At 43.4% G+C, this 21,559-nt stretch overlaps 1 protein-coding gene and 1 long non-coding RNA gene across 2 annotated transcripts; both read left to right on the top strand.

Annotated features, from left to right (window-relative positions):
• Positions 1-1,311: 1,311 nt before the first annotated feature.
• Positions 1,312-18,195, top strand: LOC115117453 (protein LSM12 homolog A-like). Its single transcript, XM_029645925.2, has 5 exons — positions 1,312-1,478; positions 14,391-14,521; positions 15,578-15,687; positions 16,439-16,565; positions 17,568-18,195. Exons 1-5 carry the CDS (start codon positions 1,352-1,354, stop codon positions 17,649-17,651), a joined length of 579 nt encoding a protein of 192 aa, XP_029501785.1. The 5' UTR covers positions 1,312-1,351; the 3' UTR covers positions 17,652-18,195.
• On the top strand, positions 11,070-14,231 carry LOC115117454 (uncharacterized). Its single transcript, XR_003861695.2, has 2 exons — positions 11,070-12,447; positions 13,682-14,231. It is a non-coding gene; the product is annotated as an uncharacterized LOC115117454 (long non-coding RNA).
• Positions 18,196-21,559: the final 3,364 nt, after the last annotated feature.

Below are 21,559 nucleotides of genomic sequence, written 5' to 3' on the forward strand. Positions count from 1 at the left end.
TGTCAATTTGATTCATGATGATGAATGCTAGCTAAAATTGTGAAAGTATGATGTTGACATGATCAGTCCAATCAAAGCTTCTGTATAACGTGGTTTTCTGTCATTTTCTCTGTGGCCAATGACCTTGAGCCTTCTTGGCCGGGCACTTCTATGGCAGCCGAAGGGCTAAAATGTTCAAGGTCTCCTCTTACACTTGGCAGTGACGTAAAGTGTTCCACAGAACACTGAGCCAATCACGGCGTAACGCTCCATATGTTCTGCTGGCTTGCCCCACCACCACAGAAAGCACTGAGCTAGGTTGAAACACCTGCCTTGTTTGAATACTCATACTAACCACACAATTTGTGACATGAATTGAATATATAGTATGCTTATTGGTCATAGTATGGATATAGTTATTATGGCAAAAGTTCCCGGATGCCGTACTAAATTCACCAAAATACTAAGTATACACGCAGAGAACACTATTTCCGTACTTTTAGGGCTGATAATGCAATTCTTAAGTAAATGGGCGTGGCTTCACAACGTTTTCAGATTTGAAGAAAATGTCGGAAAATATGCAGCCGAAGTGCGACGAGAGCAAATATAAATTCATTGAACTAACTAATGGCAAATGTTACTAAAATATTTAGCAATGTAATAAAGTAATGACTTTTTAAATAAGTTACGTTACATGTTATGTTGGCTGACAATTTGTTAGCTACGCTACTCTTACGAAACGCATAGCATTACAGTACTATGTGCCTGTATGTTAGCTAGTTACCTAATGTTTTGAATTTACAATCTGACAACGCTCTGGATTTACGAATGCGCAGAGTACACTCTGTTGCTGCAGATTGAATTTACGAACACACCCAAAATCTTACTTTTTTTTGCTAGTCATTTGTTGTGCTAACAAGCTAGCAAGAGGTTGCATAGCAACAGCATCAACTTCCGGTAGACAGGCGAAGCTCTAGTATGCTCACCTGAAACGATACAGTTCATTTACAGTATACTAAAATGAACTAATAGTATATAGTATGTAGTGTATACTCATTAAGTATGTAGTATACAGTATGGTAGTATGGTTATTCTAAACACAGTCCATGTTGGTATGCAGCTTTATTAATTCAATAATATATATACTTTTGTGTATAATTTTTTTCATCCAAGGGATCCTACAATATGATATCTTTGGTAAAAAAATCTAAATGTAATGCTATAATGCCAGCTAGCTAGAGTATGAACTGTGGAATTAATTAAAATCATCATATGCAACGTAGGTAATTTGACATGCCCTGGAGTCGTCCAAGATGCGAGTTCACGTACTAATTTTACGTAATACTGGAGCTCCGCTTTCCTGGCGGAGAAGATGGCGGCTCCTGGACCGGGGGAGTATTTTAGCGTCGGCAGCCATATCTCTTGTCTTACCTGCTTGGGCCAGCGTCTGCAGGGAGAAGTGGTGGCCTTCGACTACCAGTCCAAGATGTTGACTTTGAGTATCCTTTCTCCATTTTAGGGTGCCATTGAATCATTGGCCTGTTTGCCTTCGGCGAGGGCCTGTCTGTAACCAACAAATGTCAAATAGTTATCCGCGCAGACGTAATTGTAGCTAGCCGAATTGCTTAGCTAGCTTTGTCCCACTTGAAATATTTTGATACAATTCATTACTTTTATATTACATTTTGCAAATATTGCTGGAGTTTTGCTCTGATCGTGTAGTTATTGCTTTCATGTGTTGTGAGCCAACGTAGAATTGCTGGTCCTAGGATCACTATTTGGCAGATCCTATTATGGCATCATGGCAGTTTCATTAACAGTATACTGTAATTGTTATTGGCTAGCGTGACCGTCTTGCTTACTGACTAACCAGCGCAAATGATTTTGACATGCGATATATTATCATTTTTATTGCCACCTAACTGATTGCAATGTTAGGCAAATGACAATTAATTTCATTTCCTCAACGCTAACTAGCGACGTTCATTTACTGTTAGTTAGCAGCTAACATTAGCTTGCGTTTAGATAGCATAAATTATAATTGGCTGGCTACCATTTGACGCTGTTAAGAATATCAAGCATAAAGACAGTCTTAGTTATCAATCCGATTAACTAGCACGGCATGATTGACTTGTCAAAGTCAGTGGATGACCCAAGGGTACCTAGTTATCGTTAGCTAGCCTAGCTTGTTAGCTAGCTACGGTAGTATGATGAAACATGCCGGTTCTGTCACTGTACAGTAACGCTAGTTCGCCAAACGCGAATCTCAATGTTCAACTATATGGCTCTTCAATAAACCTTGGCCCAAGTAACTAGCTCAAAAAAAAGTATGGATTTATCTCGTCAATCCACACGTTTGAGGGTGGGCATAGGACCACCATACATGTGCTCCAATGACTGGTTGTTAGTAGCCCTTAATCATGACTCAGTTCCATTACATTACACTTAAGTGGTTGGATGAAAGCGTCTCCTGTATTAGTGGGTTGGGGTTGTTAAGGTCTGATCATTAAGATGCATAGCTTGCAGTGCAGTTTTGTATTTCTACCCTGCATTTTCTGTACTTGAGGCATGTGCTTCTCTTTTCAACTAGCTAACAGCTTGGTAGTTGGAGTGTGTGTATTTATGTTTGTATGCATGGTAAAACAACACGAGTAGAAAATATTGAGCTCATGCGGTGCTGACCTGTTGCACCCTCTACAACCACTGTGGTTATTATTTGACCCTGCTGGTCAAATATGAATGCTTGAACATCTGTGAACATATTGAATAACAATCTTGCCTTAATGCCATGTACTCTTATCTCCACCAGGCACAGCCAGATGAGGACTGGCCACCCCTCAGAGACTGGTTACTCTCTAGGTTTCTTCCTATGTTCCTGCCTTGCTAGGGTGTTTTTCCTAGCCACCGTGGTTCTATATCTACATTGTTTGGGGTTTTATGCTGGTTTTCTGTATAAGCAATGCGTGACATCTGCTGACGTGAAAAGGGCTTTATAAATACATTTTATTTGGTATACAGAACACACTACTGCCTAGTGCTGCACCCCCAACGCACTGCGCCATTGACAATGAATGACTTCCGCTGGAACAGTTTGATGCAGCCGGTGGACGTAAAGACCTTAACTTTAATATCAGAGAGAAATCATTTGAATAATACAGGTTAAATTGATACTCACCTTGATCGTGCCGAAGCGTAACTGGGGAAGTGTAACGAAAGTGTAGTTTAGTCTGATGGAGGCTCCATAGTTGTAACTGCTACATGAAGGATTCTTTCACGCTGATGAAAGATTAGGGCCATATGTTTAGAAAGCCATTTTGCAAGCAATGATTATGGATGTTTCTTAACGTTAAAGATGCACTATGCAGAAATCGTTCCACCATTTCCTGGTTGCGCAAATCGTAGAAGTGCCTCTAATTTCCGTTGGTGACAAAACAAGCAAGTATAGTGTAGAGTTGTACCATCTAAACCGCTGTGAAAAATATTTTCCATAACCAACATTTTGTATTTTCAGCCATTTGAAGCTGTTGTTCCAAACCAAAAAGTAATAGACGTAAGAACAAAACTTAACGGGCAGCATAGAAAAGGAACACATAGAACAGATCTACCACTTCTTAGACTTGCTTTCAATGAGTGACAGATCTTTAACTTACATTTCTATGTGAATTTGTTCAGGCTGCCAAAAAAGTTACGTATCGCAGCTTTAAAACACATCTCCGGGATTGGAGTTCACATAAGTCGTGGCCGAAGCTAATGGCTGAGAACTGTAGGGAGAAGGCAGAATGCTGCCTACAATTTCAGCGCTAGGTTGTCACATGCATGCTGCTATTGCCTTTCCACTGTATTTTTTTTCTTGTTATACTAGTCCACTGAGACTTAAGATGTAGTTTAGCATTCACAGGGCTTCTCGATTAAATTGTCACTGAATGGCAGTGGCAGACAGAGACCCCACCAGAAACAAAGCATGCAAACATGTAACCACAGTTGCAATTCTTTCTGTGTTGTGGTTAAAGCCATAACTGTTGGATGTTTTGTAGATGAATAAATCACAATTTATTAGTCACATGCGCCGAATACAACAGGTGTAGATCTTACAGTGAAATGCTTATTTACGAGCCCCTAACCAACAGTGCAGTTTCAAAAAATACAGATAAGAATAAGAGAAGAGAAACAAGTAATTAAAGAGGAGCAATCAAAATATCGATCTATACAGGGGGGGTGCCGGTACTGAGTCAATGTGCGCGGGCACTGGTTAGTTGAGGTAGAATGTACATGTAGGTGGAGTTATTAAAGTGACTATACATAGATGACAACAGAGAGTGGTGGTGGGGGGGCAATGTGAATAGTGTGGGTAGCCATATGACTTGATGTTCAGGAGTCTTATGGCTTGGGGGTAGAAGCTGTTTAGAAGCCTCTTGGACCTAGACTTGACCCTCCGGTACCGCTTACCGTGTGTTAGCAGAGAGAACAGTCTATGACTAGGGTGGCTGGAGTCTTTGACACTTTTTGGGCCTTCCTCTGATACTGCCTGGTATAGAGATCCTGGATGGCAGATAGCTTGGCCCCAATGATGTACTGGGCCGTTCTGTAGTGCCTTGCGGTCAGAGGCCGAGCAGTTGCCATCCCAGTCAGGATGCTCTCGATGGTGCAGCTGTAGAACCGTTTGAGGATCTGAGGACCCATGCCAAATCTTTTCAGTATCCTGAGGGGGAGTAGGTTTTGTCGTGCCCGCTTCACGGTGTGCTTGGACAAAGTTAGTTTGTTGGTGATGTGGACACCAAGGAACTTACATTTCTCAACCTTCTCCACTGCAGCCCGTCGATGAGAATGGGGGTGTACTCGGTCATCTTTTTCCTGTAGTTCACAATCGTGTCCTTTGTCTTGAACACAGGGAGAGGTTGTTGTCCTGGCACCACACTGCCAGGTCTCTGACCTCCTCCCTGTAGGCTGTCTCGTTGTTGTCGGTGATCAGTTGTGTCATCGGCAAATTTAATGATGGTGTTGGAGTCGTGCCTGGCCGTGCAGTCATGAGTGAACAGGGAGTACAGGAGGGGGCTGAGCACGCACCCCTGAGGGGCCCCTGTGTTGAGGATCAGCGTGGCGGATGTGTTGTTACATTTACATTACATTACATTTAAGTCATTTAGCAGACGCTCTTATCCAGAGCGACTTACAAATTGGTGCGTTCACCTTAAGACATCCAGTGGAACAGCCACTTTACAATAGTGCATCTAAATATTTTAAGGGGGGTGAGAAGGATTACTTTATCCTATCCTAGGTATTCCTGAAAGAGGTGGGGTTTCAGGTGTCTCCGGAAGGTGGTGATTGACTCCACTGTCCTGGCGTCGTGAGGGAGTTTGTTCCACCATTGGGGGGCCAGAGCAGCGAACAGTTTTGACTGGGCTGCGCGGGAACTGTACTTCCTCAGTGGTAGGGAGGCGAGCAGGCCAGAGGTGGATGAACGCAGTGCCCTTGTTTGGGTGTAGGGCCTGATCAGAGCCTGGAGGTACTGAGGTGCCGTTCCCCTCACAGCTCCGTAGGCAAGCACCATGGTCTTGTAGCGGATGCGAGCTTCAACTGGAAGCCAGTGGAGAGAGCGGAGGAGCGGGGTGACGTGAGAGAACTTGGGAAGGTTGAACACCAGACGGGCTGCGGCGTTCTGGATGAGTTGTAGGGGTTTAATGGCACAGGCAGGGAGCCCAGCCAACAGCGAGTTGCAGTAATCCAGACGGGAGATGACAAGTGCCTGGATTAGGACCTGCGCTGCTTCCTGTGTGAGGCAGGGTCGTACTCTGCGGATGTTGTAGAGCATGAACCTACAAGAACGGGCCACCGCCTTGATGTTAGTTGAGAACGACAGGGTGTTGTCCAGGATCACGCCAAGGTTCTTAGCGCTCTGGGAGGAGGACACAATGGAGTTGTCAACCGTGATGGCGAGATCATGGAACGGGCAGTCCTTCCCCGGGAGGAAGAGCAGCTCCGTCTTGCCGAGGTTCAGCTTGAGGTGGTGATCCGTCATCCACACTGATATGTCTGCCAGACATGCAGAGATGCGATTCGCCACCTGATCATCAGAAGGGGGAAAGGAGAAGATTAATTGTGTGTCGTCTGCATAGCAATGATAGGAGAGACCATGTGAGGTTATGACAGAGCCAAGTGACTTGGTTTATAGCGAGAATAGGAGAGGGCCTAGAACAGAGCCCTGGGGGACGCCAGTGGTGAGAGGGCGTGGTGAGGAGACAGATTCTCGCCACGCCACCTGGTAGGAGCGACCTGTCAGGTAGGACGCAATCCAAGCGTGGGCCGCGCCGGAGATGCCCAACTCGGAGAGGGTGGAGAGGGGGATCTGATGGTTCACAGTATCGAAGGCAGCCGATAGGTCTAGAAGGATGAGAGCAGAGGAGAGAGAGTTAGCTTTAGCAGTGCGGAGGGCCTCCGTGATACAGAGAAGAGCAGTCTCAGTTGAATGACTAGTCTTGAAACCTGACTGATTTGGATCAAGAAGGTCATTCTGAGAGAGATAGCGGGAGAGCTGGCCAAGGACGGCACGTTCAAGAGTTTTGGAGAGAAAAGAAAGAAGGGATACTGGTCTGTAGTTGTTGACATCGGAGGGATCGAGTGTAGGTTTTTTCAGAAGGGGTGCAACTCTCGCTCTCTTGAAGACAGAAGGGACGTAGCCAGCGGTCAGGGATGAGTTGATGAGCGAGGTGAGGTAAGGGAGAAGGTCTCCGGAAATGGTCTGGAGAAGAGAGGAGGGAATAGGGTCAAGCGGGCAGGTTGTTGGGCGGCCGGCCGTCACAAGACGCGAGATTTCATCTGGAGAGAGAGGGGAGAAAGAGGTCAGAGCACAGGGTAGGGCAGTGTGAGCAGAACCAGCGGTGTCGTTTGACTTAGCAAACGAGGATCGGATGTCGTCGACCTTCTTTTCAAAATGGTTGACGAAGTCATCTGCAGAGAGGGAGGAGGGGGGGAGGAGGATTCAGGAGGGAGAAGGTGGCAAAGAGCTTCCTAGGGTTAGAGGCAGATGCTTGGAATTTAGAGTGGTAGAAAGTGGCTTTAGCAGCAGAGACAGAAGAGGAAAATGTAGAGGGAGTGAAAGGATGCCAGGTCCGCAGGGAGGCGAGTTTTCCTCCATTTCCGCTCGGCTGCCCGGAGCCCTGTTCTGTGAGCTCGCAATGAGTCGTCGAGCCACGGAGCAGGAGGGGAGGACCGAGCCGGCCTGGAGGATAGGGGACATAGAGAATCAAGGGATGCAGAAAGGGAGGAGAGGAGGGTTGAGGAGGCAGAATCAGGAGATAGGTTGGAGAAGGTTTGAGCAGAGGGAAGAGATGATAGGATGGAAGAGGAGAGAGTAGCGGGGGAGAGAGAGCGAAGATTGGTTACCTACCCTTACCACCTGGGGTTGGCCTGTCAGGAAGTCCAGGATCCAGTTGCAGAGGGAGGTGTTTAGTCCCAGGGTCCTTAGCTTATTGATGAGCTTTGAGGGTGCTATGGTGTTGAATGCTGAGCTGTAGTCTATGTATAGCATTCTCACATAGGTGTGTGTTCCTTTTGTCCAGGTGGGAAAGGGCAGTGTGGAGTGAAATAGAGACTGCATCATCTGGAGATCTGTTGGGGTGGTATGCAAATTGGAGTGGGTCTAGGGTTTCTGGGATGATGTTGTTGATGTGAGCCATGACTAGCCTTTCAAAGCACTTCATGGCTACAGACGTGAGTGCTTCGGGTCGGTAGACATTTAGGCAGGTTACCTTAGTGTTCTTGGGCACAGAGACTATAGTGGTCTGCTTAAAACATGTTGGTATTACACACTCGGACAGGGAGAGGTTGAAAATATCAGTTTAGGCCCTTGTTAGTTGGTTAGCGCATGCTCGCAGTACACGTCCTGGTAATCCGTCTGGCCCTGCGGCCTTGTGACTGTTGACTTGTTTAAAGGTCTTACTCACATAGGCTGCGGTGCTCTCATGCATATTTCTGTGTTATTTGCATAAAGTAGTTTAGCTCATCCGGTAGGCTCGTGTCACTGTGCAGCTCTCGGCTGTGCTTCCCTTTTGTAGTCTGTAATGGTTTGCAGGCCCTGCCACATTCGACTAACGTGAATAGCATGCATGTTTTGTTCAGATGGCATGATTGAAGTGGGATGTCCATCTTACCAGGTTTCCTGGTAGTTTTTGACAAGCTATCCCAGAGGTGATAGATGTACCTCCAGGTGAATGTGTATTTTCAGTATATAGGCCTAGATGTTAAACACTGTTGTGGAGGGACACACCACCTCTACTGTTGCTGCTACTATGCATTGTGTGATGCTGCTGCTACTACTATGCATTGTGTGATGCTGCTGCTGCTACTACTATGCATTGTGTGATACTGCTGCTGCTACTACTATGCATTGTGTGATACTGCTGCTGCTACTAATATGCATTGTGTGATGCTGCTGCTACTACTACTATGCATTGTGTGATACTGCTGCTGCTACTACTATGCATTGTGTGATGCTGCTGCTACTACTATGCATTGTGTGATGCTGCTGCTACTACTATGCATTGTGTGATGCTGCTGCTGCTACTACTATGCATTGTGTGATACTGCTGCTGCTACTACTATGCATTGTGTGATGCTGCTGCTACTACTATGCATTGTGTGATGCTGCTGCTGCTACTACTATGCATTGTGTGATGCTGCTGCTACTACTATGCATTGTGTGATGCTGCTGCTGCTACTATGCATTGTGTGATACTGCTGCTGCTACTACTATGCATTGTGTGATGCTGCTGCTGCTACTATGCATTGTGTGATGCTGCTACTATGCATTGTGTGATGCTGCTACTATGCATTGTGTGATGCTGCTACTATGCATTGTGTGATGCTGCTACTAATATGCATTGTGTGATACTGCTGGTGCTACTACTATGCATTGCGTGATACTGCTGCTGCTGCTACTATGCATTGTGTGATACTGCTGCTACTATGCATTGTGTGATACTGCTGCTGCTACTACTATGCATTGTGTGATACTGCTGCTGCTACTACTATGCATTGTGTGATGCTGCTGCTGCTACTACTATGCATTGTGTGATGCTGCTGCTGCTACTATGCATTGTGTGATACTGCTGCTGCTACTACTATGCATTGTGTGATGCTGCTGCTGCTACTATGCATTGTGTGATGCTGCTACTATGCATTGTGTGATGCTGCTACTATGCATTGTGTGATGCTGCTACTATGCATTGTGTGATGCTGCTACTAATATGCATTGTGTGATACTGCTGGTGCTACTACTATGCATTGCGTGATACTGCTGCTGCTGCTACTATGCATTGTGTGATACTGCTGCTACTATGCATTGTGTGATACTGCTGCTACTAATATGCCTTGTGTGATACTGCTGCTACTAATATGCATTGTGTGATACTGCTGCTGCTACTAATATGCATTGTGTGATACTGCTGCTGCTACTACTATGCCTTGTGTGATACTGCTGCTGCTACTAATATGCATTGTGTGATACTGCTGCTACTATGCATTGTGTGATACTGCTTGTGCTACTACTATGCATTGTGTGATACTGCTGCTACTATGCATTGTGTGATACTGCTTGTGCTACTACTATGCATTGTGTGATACTGCTGCTACTAATATGCCTTGTGTGATACTGCTGCTGCTACTAATATGCATTGTGTGATACTGCTGCTGCTACTAATATGCCTTGTGTGATACTGCTGCTGCTACTAATATGCATTGTGTGATACTGCTGCTGCTACTAATATGCATTGTGTGATACTGCTGCTGCTACTAATATGCATTGTGTGATACTGCTGCTGCTACTACTATGCATTGTGTGATACTGCTGCTGCTACTAATATGCATTGTGTGATACTGCTGCTGCTACTACTATGCGTTGTGTGATACTGCTGCTGCTACTAATATGCCTTGTGTGATACTGCTGCTGCTACTAATATGCATTGTGTGATACTGCTGCTGCTACTAATATGCATTGTGTGATACTGCTGCTGCTACTAATATGCATTGTGTGATACTGCTGCTGCTACTAATATGCATTGTGTGATACTGCTGCTACTACTAATATGCATTGTGTGATACTGCTGCTGCTACTAATATGCATTGTGTGATACTGCTGCTGCTACTAATATGCATTGTGTGATACTGCTGCTACTAATATGCATTGTGTGATACTGCTGCTGCTACTAATATGCATTGTGTGATACTGCTGCTGCTACTACTATGCATTGTGTGATACTGCTGCTGCTACTACTATGCCTTGTGATACTGCTGCTGCTACTAATATGCATTGTGTGATACTGCTGCTGCTACTAATATGCATTGTGTGATACTGCTGCTGCTACTAATATGCATTGTGTGATACTGCTGCTACTAATATGCATTGTGTGATACTGCTGCTGCTACTAATATGCATTGTGTGATACTGCTGCTGCTACTAATATGCATTGTGTGATACTGCTGCTGCTACTACTATGCATTGTGTGATACTGCTGCTGCTACTAATATGCATTGTGTGATACTGCTGCTGCTACTAATATGCCTTGTGTGATACTGCTGCTACTAATATGCATTGTGTGATACTGCTGCTGCTACTAATATGCATTGTGTGATACTGCTGCTACTAATATGCATTGTGTGATACTGCTGCTGCTACTAATATGCCTTGTGTGATACTGCTGCTGCTACTATGCATTGTGTGATGCTGCTGCTGCTACTAATATGCATTGTGTGATACTGCTGCTGCTACTATGCATTGTGTGATACTGCTGCTACTACTATGCATTGTGTGATACTGCTTGTGCTACTACTATGCATTGTGTGATACTGCTGCTACTAATATGCCTTGTGTGATACTGCTGCTGCTACTAATATGCATTGTGTGATACTGCTGCTGCTACTACTATGCATTGTGTGATACTGCTGCTGCTACTACTATGCATTGTGTGATACTGCTGCTACTAATATGCATTGTGTGATACTGCTGCTGCTACTAATATGCATTGTGTGATACTGCTGCTGCTACTAATATGCATTGTGTGAGACTGCTGCTGCTGCTATGCATTGTGTGCTGCATTGTGTGCTACTGCTACTACTATGCATCTGCAACTACTGCCACTACTATGCGTTGTGTGCTGCTACTACTATAACGGACAGTAGTTGATCCGTGATCTGTACGGATCACCCGCCCCCCATGGTTCGGCACCCAAGTGAACCGCGGATCAATTGCAAAGTTTTCCCATCATAGTGTGAAATACAGTTTTTGTCTGCCGCTGTAACTTTTTAAAAGTAATAATTCCCTAAATCTCGATGCAGAGTTGCTGTGAGAAGAGACAAGACCGATGCGTGTTTTGTTTTACTCTGAAGCCTGAAAGTTGATTTGACTTTTATTTTGTATTTTTAAAGCAGTTGTGTGTACTGTTCATGTGAACGGGCCTGCAGGTAGCCTCGTGGTTAGAGCGTTGGGACTTGTAAATGAAAGGTTGCCAGATTGAATCCCTGACAAGGTAAAATTCTGCCCCTGTACAAGGCAGTTAACCCGCTGTTCCTAGGCAGTCATTGACAATAATAATTTGTTCTTAACTGACTTGCCTAGTTAAATAAAGGTAAAATAAAAATGTTGAATCCCAACGAATCAATCCTGGATGCTCGCGTTCCATAAAGCAAAGAAGAAGAAAAGAGCAATGACAGCCAAGGCTAGCAGAGGAGGTGAAGAACTGGAAAAGCCTCCCGCTTCATTTAAGTCTCATGTATGGGAGCAGTTTGGCTTCCCTGTCAAATATGATGACAGAAGAAGGGTGGTGGACAACACCATTACGGTGTGTAGTTATTGTGCCACAAACTGTATGATCATGGAAATGCATGTTCAAAGCGTCATCACCCTGGTGTGTCAGTGACTGCAGCCAACTCAGCCAAGAGACAACTTCTCACCGCGGCATTTAAGCGCTTTGCTGCAGAATCATACCGGGCTGAAGCCATCACAATCTATTGGGATGTTTATCACTGTAGACATGAGGCCATACTCTGTTGTGGAAAACAAAGGGTTTAAACATTTGGTGAAAGTGCTTGAGCCGTGCTACAAAATCCCCTCGCGTACCCACTTCAGTATGAAGATTGTGCCAGATCTTTATGAAAAGGGAAATATCCAAATTGAGCACTGAAACTTCATCTGTGTCCATGATCCAACCTCTGAGAACAAGGATTCTACAATCCATGGCCCCAAGTGAGGAAGACAGCACCATCACTAGAGATGTCAAGGTTGCCATTAGAGATGACCTGAACCCCAGATACACCCCCCCCCCCCCCCCCCCAATGTACAGGACTACCTTCATAGATCTACTGCACTGGATCCAAGGTTCCAGTCCCGGTCTGTTCAAGTCTCGGTCTCACCTAGACCCTGCCCTATGCTGGAGGCCATGCAGTGATCTCACCACTAGGATTGTGGCCACTGAAGAGGTAAAAAAAAAAGACGTGTGATTGACTTAAATAATAGATATACTGCAGTCTAATCTTAGTCAATGCTATTGCTCTTAGAATCATCAATTTTTTAATTTGGAATAATAATGGATTTTATTAAATGTTATTGCTGGAATTTATAGTTATATGAAAATAAATAATGAGTTTGTTTAACCTCTTGCTTCTACCTGAGACGCTTGCGTCCCAACTAGAGCTCTGGAAATGCAAATGCGCTACGCTAAATGCTAATAGTATTAGTTAAAACTCAAACGTTCATTAAAATACACATGCAGGGTATCGAATTAAAGCTACACTCGTTGTGAATCCAGGCAACAAGTCAGATTTTTAAAATGCTTTTCGGCGAAAGCATGAGAAGCTATTATCTGATAGCATGCACCAATACACTACAACACAAAAGCCACGCAGGGGACGTAAACAAAATAATTAGCATTTCGGCGTTACACAAACCGCACAATAAAATAGAAAACAGTCATTACCTTTCACCATCTTCTTTGTTGGCACTCCTAGATGTCCCATAAACACTATTGGGTCTTTATTTCGATTAAATCGGTCCATATAAAGCCAAGATATCGTTATATGTAGACTGTGTGATAAACGAAAAAAACAGCGTTTTCAAAACGTAACGTCATTTTTTAAAATTCAAAAAGTCGACGATAAACTTTCACAAAACACTTCGAAATACGTTTGTAATGCAACTTTAGGTATTAGTAAACGTTAATAAGCGATAAAATTCATCAGGAGGCGATGTAAAGATCATTAGCTGTCCGTCTGGAAAAATGTCCGGCTAAACTCAACGAAAATATCCGGTCCTAGACCTGAAGAAATACGGTGCCCTGCATGTGTTTGACCAAGAAAAAACTCGAAGGGAAATGACAAGACTCTAGACACCGTGTGGAAGCTGTAGGTACTGCAACCGCAGTCAATTAATTGTGGTTCACCTTTATCAATGGGTTCAAGTAGCGCATGGATATATTTTCCCAGTTTTTCCTGTGCTTTTCGATGTAAATGCCGTTCTGGTAAAGCCACAGCAGTGATTTAACCAGTTTTATAAACGTCTGAGTGTTTTCTATCCACACAGACTAAGCAAATGCATATACTATATTCCTGGCATGAGTAGCAGGGCGCTGAAATGTTGCGCGATTTTTAACAGAATGTTCAAAAAAGTAGAGGGTAGAAGCAACAGGTTAATAGATCATGTCCTTTCTTTCTGCAGGGTCAAGCCACCGAGCCGACAGGAGCAGACTCCGAGGCATTTCCTCCACAAAATAATTTGGCCATGAAGGAGCTTTTCGGGGAGACCTTTGTGAGCAAGAACACAGGCAAGACTTTTGCAACACCATCAAAGAGGAGGCATCCTACAAGGCAGCAAGTGGCGTTCCACTGGATGGTGATCCACTGACATGGTGGAAAAGCAATGAGTGTAAATACCCTCACATTGTCATGATGGCAAGATGCTGCCTGGCACTTCAGTTCCTAGCGATAGGGTGTTCTCCACGGCAGGGGACATAGTGACTGCAAAGAGGTCTACCCTCTCCCCAGACTATGTAGACATCCTCATCTTTTAGAAAAATAATCTGAAGTTAAGCTCAGGTCTGCTTTGCTTTCTTTCTTGACTTTTTTTTGATGACGTGGACACAGGCTATTTTTTTCATTCACTGTTCAAAGGAAGAAGGTATGATGCCTCATACTGCACTTTATTTTATTTATACCTTAAAGTTTGTTTCTTTAAGTGTTCTTTAAGTAATAAATGGAAAGCAAAGTTATATTTGTCTCCGGATCATTTTTCAGATCAGAAAAAAAAGCTATCTGTGACTCAAAACCGTGATCCGAACCACAAGTTTTTTTAATTTGAGTAGTTCCACTACTACTACGCATTGTGTACTACTACTCAGCTTGTTTACCTTGACTTGAGTTCCTCCCAGAATGTGATCCCTCCAGCAGAAAGCCAAATCTCCATGACGTCATCCTGATCAATTTAGACTATGTTTCTGAAGTGGATATAATAAATGATCGCACTGAAACGCCTCCTCTAGCATCACTGAATGTTAGCAAGGTAAGCCCTCATCTGCTGTCATACTGTAGGTCCCTCAAATTCAGCCAGTTCCACTGCTTTTTTTCATTCTGCCCCTCATCAGGGACTGATTTAGACCTGGGTCACCATGTGTGTGTGTGAAATTAATTATCAGGTAGAACAGAACCAGGAGTATTCCTGACCTCGGCGGGTAAGATTTGAATACCCCTACTGTAGATGCTGCTTGACTTATTGTAGCCTAGGCTTTAGTCGGGATTCATTGTTCTTATGATTAGCCTATTTGTATGGAAAACAAAATCTGGTACATTTTTTTTGTACGTCTTATGAACAGGCCAGGCCCAGTGTTAGGTTACTTGCGATGAGATGACTTGAGTTCCATTTGTCACCTGTCTCAATCACCCATCTGAGCCAGTCATTGTTAAATCTTCCTTGTCAACTTTCTCATCCCATTTTTCTGATCAAGGCTATGAATTGTGTTTTCAATTGTAAGCGAAAGTTGCATCTTGCGCTTATTCCTTTCAAATGCATTTATATACTGAACAAAAATTTAACTGCAACAATTTCAAAGATTACGATTGCGCAGGTGAGCTTCCCTGAGACAGTTTGTACAGAAATCCTTCGGTTGTCCTCAGTTTCATCAGCTCTGGGAGGCTGGTCTCGGATGATCCTGCAGGGGAAGAAGCCGGATGTGGAGGTCCTGGGCTGGCGTGGTTACATGTGGTCTGTGGATGTGGAGGTCCTGGGCTGGCGTGGTTACATGTGGTCTGTGGATGTGGAGGTCCTGGGCTGGCGTGGTTACATGTGGTCTGTGGATGTGGAGGTCCTGGGCTGGTGTGGTTGGACGTGTACTGACAAATTCTCTAAAACGACATTGCAGTTTGTGCACAAAATTTGAGAGACACTTTTTGTGAATATTGAACATTTCTGGGATCTTTTATTTCACCTCATGAAACATGGGACCGACACTTTGCGGTTATATTTTTGTTCAGAGTAGGTTTTGATTGCACCTCGACTCAAGTTGGTTGACTGCCTTCAAATTCCCTCCTAACTTTCTCCTCCCTGCCATCTTTCTCCAAGCTTGCCAATCGAGCACGGTCAGAGAAGGAGGACAAGCTATCCCAAGCATATGCAATCAGTGCTGGGGTTTCTGTGGAGGGCCAGCATCTATTCCAGACTATTCACAAAACGTAAGTGCCTTTCTCAATTCAATAATATTAATTTCAGAGGGGCAGAGTGTCGTTGGGCAGCATTGTCTACTGGTTATGATATATCTGACACGGGCAGGTGATTCTTTATGGATCCTAGGCCGCCACTGGGACTCCCAGGCCACCACTGGGCCTACTGAATATCCTTTCCAGATGTAATGGCTAGGTTTAGAGGCAGGTGATTCTTTATGGATCCCAGGCCGCCACTGGGCCTACTGAATATCCTTCCCAGATGTAATGGCTAGGTTTAGAGGCAGGTGATTTGAATAAATCCCACGTTAGGTCAACACAAATTCAAACATTGGAAATCTTTGTTTAAATTGGTACGATGCGGTAACGACAATCCCAGCTCCGACACCTCCGTTTTTCCACACACGGCCAATGCGGTGCGACTGATGATCAACTGCTGTGCACACAAACTAAGTGATTGCACGTCGGGCGGCAAGATTCTCTGGGAGAATTGGATAAAGGCATTCACCTTACAGTACTTAGCATCTCCCCAATGTCTGTATCCCTATCTACCTTTACAGATGATAGGCTTAGATAATCTAATTGATACATACTCTTATAAATTAAGTTTTAGCTTCATAAATAAAAATGATTCAATTGAGATTTCATGCTTTATTTCAAAATATTAGATTAAAACGCATTTTAGTGGTTTAAATAGACTTGACTCTTCGGCTCAAGGACTGTTTGACCCGTTAAATGATTTGATGTGTACTATGTTCTGCAGCATCAAAGACTGTAAATGGCAGGAGAAGAACATCATGGTAATGGACGACGTTGTAATCTCACCGCCATACCAGGCTGACAACTGCAAAGGCAAAGAGGGAAGTGCTTTAAGTCATGTACGCAAAATAGTGAGTATCGCTTCCCTACTACACCTACATCTGTCTACCTACTACACCTACATCTGTCTACCTACTACAACTTTTAGGTCTGTCCACCTACAGTTGAAGTTTGAAGTTTACATACACATTAGCCAAATACATTTAAACTCAGTTTTTCACAATTCCCGACATTTAATCCTAGTAAAAATTCCCTGTCTTAGGTCAGTTATTTCACATTCTTAAAATAAAAGTGGTGATCCTGTCAGAATAATAGAGAGAATGATTGATTTATTTCATCTTTTATTTCTTTCATCACATTCCCAGTGGTTCAGAAGTTTACATACACTCAATTAGTATTTGGTAGCAATGCCTTTAAATTGTTTAACTTGGGTCAAACGTTTCGGTAAGCCTTCTACAATCGTCCCAAGGATGAACCAGACTCGTGACGGTCTTGGCTGATTTCTTTTGATTTTCCCATGATGTCAAGCAAAGAGGCACTGAGTTTGAAGGTAGGCCTTGAAATGCATCCACAGGTACACCTACAATTGACTCAAATTTTGGTCAATTAGCTTGTCAGAATGACATAATTTTCTGGAATTTTCCAAGATGTTTAAAGGCACAGTCACCTGAGTGTATGTAAACTTCTGACCCACTGGAATTCTGACACAATGGATTATAAGTGAAATAATCTGTCTGTAAACAATTATTGGAAATATATACCGACTTGCCAAAACTATAGTTCGTTAACAAGAAATTTGTGGAGAGGTTGAAAAACGAGTTTTAATGACTCTAACCTAAGTGTATGTAAACTTCTGACTTCAACTGTACTTAGGTCTGTCCACCATTACTGCTACTGCTGTTAGGTCTGTCCACCATTACTGCTACTGCTGTTAGGTCTGTCAATGCATTGCCTTTGTTGTGTAAAAATTATACAATTAACATGTAATTTGCACTTTTTCTTACTATTTGTTACCATAACAAAAGTTATTGATCATACATCTCAAGTTGTCTTCCCCTGTCCTTCCTCCGCAGGTTGAGAAACATTTTAGAGACTTGGAAAGTCAGAAGCAACGTTCACAAGCACAGCACACACAGAACTCCACTTTATCATCTTGAGTCAGCGCAGTGTGGGTCGGGCCAGCCAGGGAATGCAACACTGCGGCGGCCTGGTGGACGGCACGGCGGGCAGTCTGTCTCGACTGCTGGACGAGGTTGGCATTCCTAGCCCTCCTTGTCCTGGACCAGGAAGATCCAGCGCTGAACAGCACTGGGTCCAGAAGATCAAAAAAACATTCACCAAAAAGACACACAAAAAGAGGAAAAGACTTCATCTTAAATTAGACTTTATAAAGATAATTTAAAACATCAACCATATAGTTAAAGGAAACTAACTTCATCTCACTCATCCCTCCCGTCAATCCATCATCGTCCTCTTCTCCCCAATGGCTTTTCTCCTTTCTTTTCCATAAATTTCATTTATTCAAAAAGAGAAAAATAGACCAGTCAAAGGCTTGTTACCTTTATTTTCTGTCAGTTTCCTTTGTTGCTATATCCATGTTCTACAAGTGTCTGTTTTTCTGTATTTTAAACAAAACGTGACTTGAAATGCCACACTTTAAAAGACATTTTCTAAAATAAAAGTAACAAATTCTAACTGTAATACAGTAATTTCAATAGCTTTTTGCGCGGCAAAAAACACAAACCTTTTGAAAGAGTAAAGATGGCCAATTATTGATTTCCTGTTAGGTATTTGTACAATGAATTGTGTTATATGGAACATTGTCTCTGCAAAAGAATGGTCAGTCAATAGTGCTGTAGGCCTCATTAAACAACTGACCACTGCACTCATGTTTCTGTTCACATGAAGTGAAACCGAATGTGAGCTCTCGCGAGATCAGTCTGGTTTTACAAGGCTCCGGTAGGTTACCGTTTAATCATGACTATTAGATGTGCATGGTCAAACCTGGCACGCCACCCTTTATACACCTGACCATTTACACACTGTCCCATTTTAACTAAAACATTATACTGGTATTGGTGCCATTTAAAGTACAGATATGTAAGTTGTTCAATCCGTCCCATTTTCTAGAATTTGACTACACAGCCATTGTTATTTTCTCATGAGAAATAGATTTTATTACAGAGTCCAGTCCTTCATTACCTGGACATTCAAATGTGAAACGGATTCTTATTTCTCCAATGCAGGCCCCTGCTGTGCTTGTTGCTTCAATGAACTCTGGACAGAGGATATAGAACAAGATGGGTGAAAGGAGGCTAAGTTGTCATTCCAATGGAATGTCAATTACAGGTCATTTCAGTGTCAGTGATGTTCCCTGTCAAAGTAGGAAGTGAGAATCTGCAGGTAATGTCAATATGTTCCACTGTGTACCTGCTGGTCTAATCTGAAGTCTGATCATGGAGAAGACTAATTCATGGACTGCTGGAGACCTGATTGGACAGGGGCCGTGCTTCCCCAACTCCAGACCTCGGGGGCCGTGTTTCCAACTCCAGACCTCGAGTACCCCCCCCCCAACAGCACACATTTTTATTGTAACCCAAGAGAAACTCACCTGATTCAAGTCACTGAGGGCTCTGGTTAGTTGACTCAGGTGTGGGAACACTGGACTAGGGTGTGTATATTTGGTTGATTGAACCTTTATTTATCCTGGAAGTCCCATTGCGGTCAGAAGACCTCTTTTTCTATTGCATATTTAGATTGACTTATACAGCTTCATTATCTAGTACGCAGTCAGAGGAATATGGTGGGAGGGGCTATAGGAGGATGGGCCCATTGTAATGGCTGGAATGGAATGGTATCAAACATGTTTGCCTCCGTTCCATTGATTCCATTCCAGCTTTTACAGTGGGCCTGTCCCATAGCCCCTCTCACCAGATTCCTCTGATAAGTCTTTGTGTTGCTGAATGACATCTCATCAAACATAATGTTCAAGATGGTTTTATATTGTGGCAAACACAAATCCCTATTATGGGAGTCCACCCAAAATGGACCATCATACTTGATCTATTTAATTGCTAACTTTCAACATTCACCAACAGCATCAACTATGAACTGCATCACATGACCATATCTGTCCCCATAACAGCTACAAAAAAAATAAAAACAAACATAGACCAACAAAATCTAAGGGGATCCAATTTGGGAATTAGATGACGATAACCATATGCAAACAGTGAGTCTGGTACAACGATGGTAGGTCTGATTAGCAACAATGAGACGGCCTACAGGGAGGAGGTGAGAGCCGTGGTGGAGTGGTGCCAGGTAAATAGCGTCAACATAGGAACTGATCGCGAATGACAGGAGACAGCAGAGAGTACGCCCCCATCCACATCAACAGGGCCGCAGGGGAGAGGGTCAAAAACATCACTGACAACCTGAAATAGTCCCTTCACAAAGACAGTGTGGTGAAGGCACAACAGTGCCTATTCAACCTTAGGGGGCCAAGACAAATTATTTCAGCCTTCCAAGACCCTCACAAACTTCTACAGATGCACCATTGAGAGCATCCTGTGTAGCTGTATCACCGGAGGGTGGTGCAGTCAGCCCAACTTGTCACCGGGGGCACACTGCCTAAACTCCAGGACATCTACAGTACCCAGTGTCACAGAAAGGTCAAGAAGATCATCGTCAAGGACCTCAGTCACGCGTGCCACGGCCTGTACACCTCGCTACCATCGAGATAGCAGAGACCGTACAGGTATATCAAAGCTGGGACCGAGAGCCTTAGAAATCACTTCTATCTCCAGGCCATCAGACTGTTAAGTCACCAACAGCCTTAGTCACTGTTCTAGCCAGCTACCACCTGGTACTCTAATGACTATTTACATAGAGCAGCAGGGTAAACACTGGTCACTTTAATAATGTTTACATAATGTTTTACCCACTTTATATGTACACTACAAAATATGCTCTTTCCATGACAGACTGACCGGGTGAATGCTATGATCACTTATTGATGTCACTTGTTAAGTCCACTTCTATCAGTGTAGATAAAAGGGAAGAGATGGGTTAAATAAGGATTTTTAAGCCTTAAGACAGTTGAGACATGGATTGTGTGCCATTGAGGCTGTTGTGGCATATACTGTTTCTAGTAATGGCGCAACCTATATAACTACTGTTGTACACACCTTTTCTGTTCATATACTGTCTATACACCAATATATGTGTATATATTCCTGTCTGACCTTGCTCCTTCATATATTTCCTCATTTCTTTATGGATTATGTGTGTATAGTTTATTTTTATTGCCAGGTATTACTGCACTGTTGGAGCTAGAAACAAGCATTTTACCTCATCTGCGTACGCTATCAATAAACTTAGATTTTATACATCCTCCAGATTCAAAAATGAGACCTACATGTACAGCACAGTTTCTGAATAATGCTAGGTCTGAGTGTGTTGCTTGTTCTGAGTCACTACATGTTAAAATCACCTGTGGCAGCGATTACAGCTGTGAGTCTTTCTGGGTAAGTCTTTGCACACCTGGACTACAATATATGCACATTATTCTTTTAAAAAAATATTCAAGTTGGTTGTTGATCATTGCAAGACATCACTTGTCAAGTCTTGCCATAGATTTCCAAGCACATTTAATTAAAAACTGTAACTAGGCCACTCTGGAACATTCAACGCCATCGTGGTAAGCAACTGCAGTGTATATTTGACCTTATGTTATAGGTTATTGTCCTGCTGAAAGTTGAATTTGTCTCCCAGGGTCTGGTGGAAAGCAGCCTGAACAAGGTTTTCCTATAGGATTTTTTTTGTTGTTGCTTATTTTATTACATTTATTTTTATTCTAAATAAACTCAGTCCTTGTCGATTACAAGCATACCCATAACATGATGCAGCCATTCCTGGAAGCTGATAATGTCCCAGTTTTACCATGGCATGCATACTCACCAGACATGTCACCCATTGAGCATGTTTGGGATGCTCTGGATCAACGTGTACGACATCGGATTCCAGTTCCTATGACTTCACTGAGGTGTTTGGCTGACAGTCCCAA

This window comes from Oncorhynchus nerka, linkage group LG28 (assembly GCF_034236695.1).
Source record: "Oncorhynchus nerka isolate Pitt River linkage group LG28, Oner_Uvic_2.0, whole genome shotgun sequence".
Classification (NCBI taxonomy): domain Eukaryota; kingdom Metazoa; phylum Chordata; class Actinopteri; order Salmoniformes; family Salmonidae; genus Oncorhynchus; species Oncorhynchus nerka.

Bases quoted from the DNA above. Each gene is read 5' to 3' on its own strand.
- LOC115117453 (XM_029645925.2), top strand. From the start codon at position 1,352: ATGGCGGCTCCTGGACCGGGGGAGTATTTTAGCGTCGGCAGCCATATC. The intron at 15,688-16,438 runs GTAAGTGCCTTT...TATGTTCTGCAG, and splicing joins TTCCAGACTATTCACAAAAC to CATCAAAGACTGTAAATGGC. The intron at 16,566-17,567 runs GTGAGTATCGCT...CTTCCTCCGCAG, and splicing joins TAAGTCATGTACGCAAAATA to GTTGAGAAACATTTTAGAGA.